The 9,123-nt window shown below is 40.1% G+C and overlaps 1 protein-coding gene across 1 annotated transcript in view; it reads right to left on the bottom strand.

Annotated features, from left to right (window-relative positions):
* LOC101862653 (alkaline phosphatase, tissue-nonspecific isozyme) overlaps nucleotides 1-9,123 on the bottom strand; it is a 26,195-nt gene that overhangs the window by 12,590 nt on the left and 4,482 nt on the right. Inside the window, exons 4-6 of the mRNA XM_035970076.1 lie at nucleotides 8,817-8,991; nucleotides 7,479-7,645; nucleotides 6,128-6,232 (exon numbers count right to left, since the gene is read on the bottom strand). Of these exons, the coding sequence (XP_035825969.1) occupies nucleotides 6,128-6,232; nucleotides 7,479-7,645; nucleotides 8,817-8,991 (447 nt within the window). The remainder of the gene's footprint in view (nucleotides 1-6,127; nucleotides 6,233-7,478; nucleotides 7,646-8,816; nucleotides 8,992-9,123) is intronic.

Genomic DNA, 9,123 nt, shown 5'->3' with positions numbered 1-9,123 from the left:
ACAGACACACAATCCCCACCCCACCCTTATCGACACAGTTTCTGTTTCTATCATGGAGGCTGCTTCAACCCTTGCTGTCAGGGCCGATCCCAACCGAAAAGCGATACAGTATCTTAGCAAACAGACAGAGATACTCGATAAGACCCTGGAATCGAACTCTTGTATTTTGCAGGCAACAGCATCAATGATAGTACATAACAAGATGGGCCACTTCTCTCTTTGAGCCAATTAAAAAAGTGTCCTCAAAATTTGGTGGCGCCCTCTTCACAAAAGCGCACTCTTTGCGAACAGAGTTACCCTACTTGAGTTTTTAAAAATCAAAGTGAAACTAGCAAGTTTTGGGATAAATTTCGGAAGAACGCTTTTTAAAAATGGTTACGCTGACCAAAAACCTCTTCCGGAGGAAAAGGAGATGGTTTTCTTCGTTTAATTTGACTTTAGAGTGAAGGGCGAGAGGTCATTAAAATATTTAAAAAACTAAAACTCCGCACTGAACGTACCCGAACTGCTGATGAACAGCAGTCGATCTGCGCACGCACGAAGGTGCTATTCCTATTCTTCTTCTGGAAAAACGAAAGAGAGCTTCAAAACAGACTGCAGCGCCATCTGAAGCAAAGAGCATACTTCCTGCGGACACTTTTTTGGCTGAGTGAACCATCTTGTCTTGTACTATCTTTGACAGCATAGAGCATAACTATTACACTACAGACCCCAGAATGCCATGAAAAATACTGTAGAGAATGGACAGGGCTGCGCCGGGGAACAGCGACTGCTGACGTCATTTTACCGGGGAACAGGGACCGGGGAACAGCGACTAGTATTTTACTATATTTTTTTGTTACAGTTGAACTTGGAGTAATCGCCTACAGTATCGAATACAATTAGACCAAACTTGTTACATTTCGTCTCGATTTTCAGTAGGCTTAATAGAGCTCTGTCAAATCTCCTTGTTTTGTTTTTGTATGGTGTTTTACGGCGCTCGCAACTGCGTAAGGTCATATGAGCGCGCGGGACACACCTAATATATTCAGTTGGTAGGAAATTTTGAATTTTGCCCGGGTGGCGGCCGAAGCCTACTCTTATAGATTTTAAACCACCAAGGGATCTTTAACGTGCGCAACTTGCACACGGGCCCTCCGAGATTTTTCGCCCTTGTCTGAGAAGGCTAGGTGTAGATCTTTCCTACTGGAAGATCAGGGGTGTGGCTGAAAGACAGCAGTAAGAAGAAGCGAAGGAGTAACAGTAGAAAGGCTGCAGAAAAAATCAGGAGGCCAGAGGAAGGGGCAAAGGAGGTGAGGGGGGGGGGCAGAAAGAGGAGACGAAAGCAGACGACAGAAAATTGTTAGAGAGCAGGAAATGAGGTGAAAGGAGACAAATTTAGAGAAGAACATTTTTCGGTCGCTACCCGGATTCGAACCCGGAACCTTTTGAATGAGAGGCCAACACCTTAACCTCTAGGCCACGAGAGCCCCCTTCAAATCTCCAGCCAATCTGTTCATAAGGATGGAGCAAGAAAGAGAGAAGTTGATCACAGCGTAAAGCAATAAGGAGATGTTGCAGGGAGAATTTTAAAGAAAAATTTATTTTAAAATGCTGTGAGCTCAGTAGCAAGTTTGAAAACAGTCTCCAGAATGTTCTTAAAGTTTGAACTTTTGTTTTTCTCTCTTTGCATTGTCTTCTTCAGGTGGATGTCATCATTTTAAGTTTAGATGCAGAGATTGCAATTCTCCGTTTCATCTTTGCTTTCCGATTTGGTATTGTTTCTCCTGGATTGGTTTATAATACTCCAACACGATCATACTCTTACTCACATGATGACATACGCACACACACACACACACACACACACACACACACACACACACACACACACACACACACACACACACACACACAACCACACACACAACCACACACACAACACACACACACAGACAATCACATAAATTTATAACTGGTTTTATTTTATTAAACATACATGTAGGTGTGTGTATCAACAAAGTACAAATACAATGAAGGAAAAATCAGCAAACAAGCTGACAGATAAAGAAACAAACACACACACGAATTTTAAAGGGAGTAATTAATTTATGAAGCATAGATGTACGTGTGTGTATTATTAAAGCAAAAATAAGATGAAAACAAACACACCAAACAAACAAACAACTGAACAAACATGCACATGGATTTATGATGGAAGTCGTTTTATGAGGCATACATGTACGTGTGTGTATCAGTAGTATAGAAATGGAGAGAGAAAAAAAGAAAACAGAAACAGAAACAAAAAACAACCAAACAAATAAAAATACTCTGGCTCACGAATTTCTACTTGGGATCAGTTCACAGAACATAGAAATACAATATACTTGTGTGTATTGTGTATTGGTTTAAAAAAGATCCCTGGAAGATAATTAAAAATAGAACAATCAGAAACAAACAAACGGGGTTCTCGTGGTCTAGAGGTACGCGTTCGCTTTACATTGAATAGGTTCCAGGTTCGAAACCTAACAGCGAAGGAAACATTTTTTTTCTTCTCTAAAATGATCTCTTTTCAGCCCCTTTCCTTTTCTCTAGACATGTTCTGTCGTCTGCTTCCTCCATCTCCACTTTCTCGCTCTAACACGGCCCACCCCCGGTAAGTGGGCTCCTCTCTCCTTTGCTCCTGACTATTTCTACAAGAACTGCTTCTCCTTGCTCCTTCTAACTGCTGTCTTTCAATCACACATCCCTGATCTTAGGGTAGCAGTGACCGAACATTTGGCTTTCTCGAAAGGGAAAAAAAATCTCGGTGGTCCCTTGTGCAAGCTGCGCACTTTAAGTTCTCTTGGTGGTTCTAAACTCGATAAGAGTAGGATTCAGCCGCCACCAAGGCAACATTCAAAATTAATTCATACTAAAAACCTGACAGTCAGTATAAAGCGATAAAGAATGCCTTCGAAATCTGAATGTGGCTGCCTGAAAGCAAGGGTCCTACGAAATATGAAAAGCGGTCACATACGTAAAAATCAATTGTACTGCGAGTTGAAGAGCCAGCAGTCGACTTCCCCGAAAAAGAAGAAGAAGAAGAAGAAGAAGAAGAAGAAGAAGAAGAAGAAGAAGAAGAAGAGAATCAAACGATAGAACAACTTAATTATCCTGAGGATGATGCATAGATCAGTCAGAGGTTCCTGGTGCTAAGCGTGAGCTTGACATTGTGTTTACTTTTCACAGGGTAACAGTGACCCAGAATTTAAACCAAACAATGCTTCCTCCTTTGTAGAATCAACCACAGATGGCAGTATCTATCGTTTTCTCAATGAGCATAGGAGAAATGCATCTGTCGTTGGTGACAGAACATGATGAGTACGATCTTATTTTTTTTTTATTTATTGTATTGAATATCAAAGGAAAATGAAATATTATTGTCTCTGCAATGAGCAGCGTCTTCTGAAAAACATTTTCAAACAAATTAGAAAACAGATTATTTACAAATACCATGTTGAACTTAGACTTAACATTGCATATGCTCATTAGTATGATTTCGTTTTTGTTTAGGAGCTATTGGTCTTCTTGTAGTACACAGACCTTTTAGAACATGGCTGTGTAAGTTAGATTTTGGAAAAATCATCTTCATCTGTCAGTGAGGAGCAAAGGCCATGAAACTGTCATTTTTTGGGGAGGTGGGACGGAATGAAAAAAATCGTCCGCATGTGAATCATCGGATGGCTTGCTTTAATTGACTACATCACGAAAGTGTTGGAATGTCATGTCTTACCCATATTTCCCTCATGATGTCATTCAAGTAGACCTCCATTCATGGCAAATCACTTTCTAATTCGGCCAATATTATCACGAGACAATTCTTGGAAAACTATATCATATCAACGTTGGAGCAGTCACCAGTAAATAGCCCAATATGAATCCTACAGGTATGTGAAATCCCAAGAAAAAGCAGCTGAAGAAAATTGACGTTGCTCCCAATTCAGACCCTTCGCTTGCAACCGTCAGTGACATCTGGGATGAAATGACTGATAATTGTCCAAAATTTAGCGGAGTCGATGCCCTTGGGGTTCGTGCACTGCACAAAACCAATGGCTCCTACGCAAAATAACAATGAGCACATTTATTGTTAAGTCCAAGTTCTTGTGGTATTTGTGATTGCTCTGTTTTCTGTTTTGTTTGAAATTGAAATTATCTACATTAAATATTGTTTATTGCAGAGAAACAAACTCACCATTCATTGGATAAGCTATGCAAGTCCATTCTATCGATATTGATGATGATCTCCAATACACGCTCGAAGACAACGTTTCTGTGATTTCGCACAATTTTGCCAAGCCTGATTGTTTAAGGTCAATTTTGAGTAACCATAGTATTATCTCGAGCATCTCTTAACATAGATGAAATATTATTATGTCAGATGGTGCAGAATTTATTTAGCTTTAAATTGGTATGCTGTATGAGTGGGTAGTGCAGGCTTTAACCCGATTATTGGGTGATTACATTATCAAGTTTCTTTTGGAACCCACTGTATAATACACGTGCGGGTGTTTACACCCAGTTGTCCGTCAAAGGGATATAAATAGGTTACCGTGAAAAGGGTTAATATGTAAAGGGCAAGTTACTCTCAGCGATAAATCGTATTACATTCTTCGTATAGTAAAACTGTCAGATTTATCAAACTCCATATTCAGTTAATACATTCCATTTTGTAGTTTCCAATTCCCTTTAAATTGGGGGAGATTCCTTCTTCGTGCGCCAGATGACTCTTCACAACAATTGCCTGCATTCTGTGTGTTGATTCTTAACAAACATAAAACAAGAGGCCCACGAAGTTATTAGTTTCAAAATTTTAATGACACAAACTCTCCTTACACCCTCTCTTAATAATTTATTATTGTAGTCTCTGGACTTAATCGTCAACAGACTTTCGAGGGATCTGTAGGCATCTACATCTCAATAATAACAGATTCTTTCGACCAAGTCACCATAATCCTACTGTACACTGTACAGTGACTGTGCAGTAGTAGATAGATCTATTTAGTGTGCAGTGTGTAGTCCTGCAGCTTTGATGTCAGATGCACTTACAACACACTGGGTGACCTTGATACCTAACTTTAGACTGAAAATAGACAATTGGAAAACAAAGTTTGCTCAAGTTTTAAAATGTGGCTTCAAATCAGGTTCCCCGTGAGCCACTTTTCTTATTTTATACGCTGATTTCGAAAATGAAATCAGTTTTTAGCTGCGATAATTATTTTGAAAATTCTGCGTGCAAAGTTTAATCCCGCGCGGCGGCAAACATCAAAGGAATTTTTGCGTCATAGCCTCTCACGTGTCACTTCACACTGAGGAGGGGGGGGGTCTATTATAAGATCAGTCAAAAGTGACTGTTGTCTGTCCTCTTTATGGTAGGAAAATACTACAAGATTCAATCTTGGTAGCATATAATATTATATAAAATACTTCTTTTTGTGATCTTCTAAATCCAGCTAGAAAAACGGTCAACGCGAGTTATTTTGTTAATTTGGACACGCTGGTTCCAAATTTGATATTAATTTTACGATTAGACATAGTTTTAAATGTTTATTTAAAAATCTTTTTGTCGGGTCGCGGGTGTATCGATACCATCATCAATACCATCACGACGAGGTATTCGCTTAGGGCAGTCGCTGTTCAGGACACACTTTTTACTATTTTTAAAAATAAGAGTCGCTGTTCCCCGGTGCTCGGAATGGACAGTTATTGTACCTTCAAAATACGTCACTCAAATTCTCACTACTGGTGTTACGGTTAAACGCACTGTTGTCGCACACAGCAGGCATGAATTTAATTCTCGAGTTGGGAGATGTTTCTATCGAGTATCTTCGTCTGTCTACTTCGGCGTCGCATTTCACTCAGCCCGATTTGGGCCTGGCAGGCAAGGGCCGAGACTGCCCACCTGATCTACACTACAACTACAACCACAACTACAACAACTACAACAACTACAATTACAACTACTACAACTACAACAACTACAACAACTACAACTACAGAAATTACAACTATAACAATAACTACAACTACAACTACAACAATAACTACAACTACAACTACAACTACAACAATAACTACAACTACAACTATAAATACTGAAAACTTTCACCTCTATGAGATCCTTCTGGTTCCTTTTCCCGGTGGAAGTTGAGCTGGGATCAGGGTCGGGCTGGGTGCTCAGGTAGAAGTTCCTCCGTCCGCCGCCTAGAATTACCTGTAGAGGTCGTGTTACGGTACACCTTAATTGAGAAACACAGGTGCTGTATCTTGAGAGGATATCTTTGTGTCACGACCCGGTAGAATCACGCGCTCGTCAATTTTTGAGCATTTGGGGTTTTGATATCATCTTAAAGTGTGTTCAGTTGACCATCTTTCCATGAAAAAAATACACGCCTATCTTGAATATTTGCGATTGAAGGAGGTCGAAGTCACCTGGTTTCAGAGGTTAAATTAGCCAGAAAATGGTTGCAAAGGTTTGGTGGTTTCAAAGCTTGAGATTCCTTTGAAAATTTACATTTGTTCTGCCTTTAATCAATGTTTTTCGGTAAAATCCACACAAAAATGCTTTTAAATAGATATAAAAGGTGTCGAGACAAAAAAATGAATTTAGAAAAAAATATCAAACTGGAGGGAAAATGCCGATATCTTCGGTTGCATTATTTTGACGAGGGCCTGGTTTCATCACGATGTCTCACTTTTTATACTTGAGAGATATTTATTATGTAATAGTTCACTTCATACCGCACATTACTTCAATGTGTGGTTTGAACTATCGTAAATAACACTGGGACGGTCATATATAGATACAGTTAGAACAAGTCACACTCGGTTTCTAGGCCACTCAAACCAAAATTAAAGGCTTAAACATCTTGATCCAACAGGAACAAGAAAAGGCAAAATAGACAGAGGTAAATAAAGAATAACTGTGAGGCGCGCTGAAAAAAATGGTTATTTCTCACAATCCACAAATGGAGATATTGGCCAAAAATCGACACTAGGGTCAAATATGTAGATTTTCAATTGATGCCGTATTCTTAAAATGTCACATGTATTATTTCATACCTATAAATTGTAAAAACTTTACTTATGCGTGAGATGTATCTATTTCCATAAGTCTTGAATCCGAGAAGTAACTCATTTTGTCAACATGCTGTATTGGTCATGCTTTTGGAATTTGAACAGATGTTCACCTTGAAAGACCAGGAGAATAACTACAGCTTTTTAGAGCATCTACATAAATAAATGAACGGCGAACCATGACTACCGATGCGTGTTTCGAATCTGGTATTAATTTGGCTAATTAATTTTAGTCTGGTATCTCGATTTTTCTGCTGAAATATTGTACCCCTCTTGACTCTTGCTGGCCTTGATAGGCAGGGTCGGACTCCTACCTCATAAATTATCTAAATTTTATCGATGAGAGTGTTTTAAAAAATACAACGTAATTATAAATAACTCACACTGATGTTAGGGTTTTTCTCGACGAGCTGTGCAGCGATATCCAAGCAGGTGGAGTTCTCAGGCAGGTAGGAGTCCGCCTCCCAGTCTCTCTCCGGGCAGTGAGCATAGAGGGCACCCGGCGTGGCGTGGGTTACCCTCATGGTCGTTACCACGCCACCCGACTTGCCTAATGAGGAAAATTTCCTGTTTTAGTAACAATATACCCAATGCATATTAATTAAAGGTTTCCCCGATCTACCTGGTGAATAGGGTTTCCTAATTCAGTATCATATCCTATGTACCTTTCAGAACATCTCGTGAAATATCCATTTGATAAACAGTTCTACATGTATTGGATACGATATGTGAGGAACGACAGAAGCCACCAATTGGCACGGTTTGATCAAATCCTCAGACAGGTTTGATTCTCAAAATCGTCATTTGATAGGCTTGATGAAAAGAGGCAGTATTTGTTGTTTATTTTTTCGGGGTGGTTATAATGCAGGTGTTTTTACACCCTCATTGGCACAGATTCGATCTTTCAGGAGGTGGGCTTCGATCCTGCCTGTCAGGACCAGCCCAGGCTGAGACTGACGCAACGTTCCAACAAAAAGACCGAGACAGCCTATAAAAATCATTTTCCCCACCAAGGAATCGAACTCGGATATTCCATGTGTGACAACAAAATGCCTAACTGCAACACCACAGACACTGTTACGTTCTGGTGTGGAAAGAGTTTTATACACACAAACGAATTTTGAAACACAGGATAAACTGGTCAATCGGTGTCTGTGGTGTAGCCGTTAGGCGCTTCGCTCTCGCATACATGATACCCGAATAAGATTTTTTTTTCTTTATCGAGTACTTTGGTCTTTGTGCAGGGCAAATAATATGTATCACTTTCAATCCGGTCTGACCCTGTCAGGCAGTCTCGGAGTCCCACCCCCTAAATGATCAAAATTGTGTCAAGGTCTGTGTTAAAAGCACCCCAGTTTACAAAATAGATGACTGCGAGAAAAAAAAATACCCCATTAAAAAAATAATTAACTAACCAGAGTCTAAAGACCAGTTGAGAATTGAGTCGACGTCGTGTCTCTCGTATCCCTCTCAGGCCGGATTAGCCATGACAGGCAGTATCGGAAACCGGCCTACTAAATGGTCAAAATTGGGTTGAAGTCTAGGTAGAAATAATCCACCTCCTTTGAAAAAATAAATGAAGAAACTGACCAGCGTCCAAAGACCAGTTGAGAAAGGAGTCGACGTCGTGTCTGTCTGTCGTATCCGTCTCAGGCGGAGTTAGCCATGACAGGCTGTATCGGAAACCCATCTCCGTTGAAAAAAATAAATAAAAAACTGACCAGCGTCCAAAGACCAGTTGAGAATGGAGTCGACGTCGTGTCCGTGGGAAGACTCGCAGTCAGACCGCTTGGCGTGAGCGCTCAGTCCTAGCATGCCCTGGTTTGTCTTGACCCCTGCCAGGTACGCTGTGCCCGAGGCGGCAGAGTCGGTGATCTGTGTGTCTACGTTGTACGTCTGGAAGGATAATAATAATGGTAATAATAATGATCATGATAATAATTTGATGATGATAATAATCATAATGATAAATCTAAATCTGATATGAAGCAACAACAACAACAATAGCAATAATAATAATAATAATAA

Source organism: Aplysia californica, unplaced genomic scaffold (assembly GCF_000002075.1).
Source record: "Aplysia californica isolate F4 #8 unplaced genomic scaffold, AplCal3.0 scaffold00217, whole genome shotgun sequence".
Classification (NCBI taxonomy): domain Eukaryota; kingdom Metazoa; phylum Mollusca; class Gastropoda; order Aplysiida; family Aplysiidae; genus Aplysia; species Aplysia californica.
The sequence above is the reverse complement of the archived record's forward strand: the minus strand, read 5'-3'. Positions and strand labels throughout refer to the sequence as shown.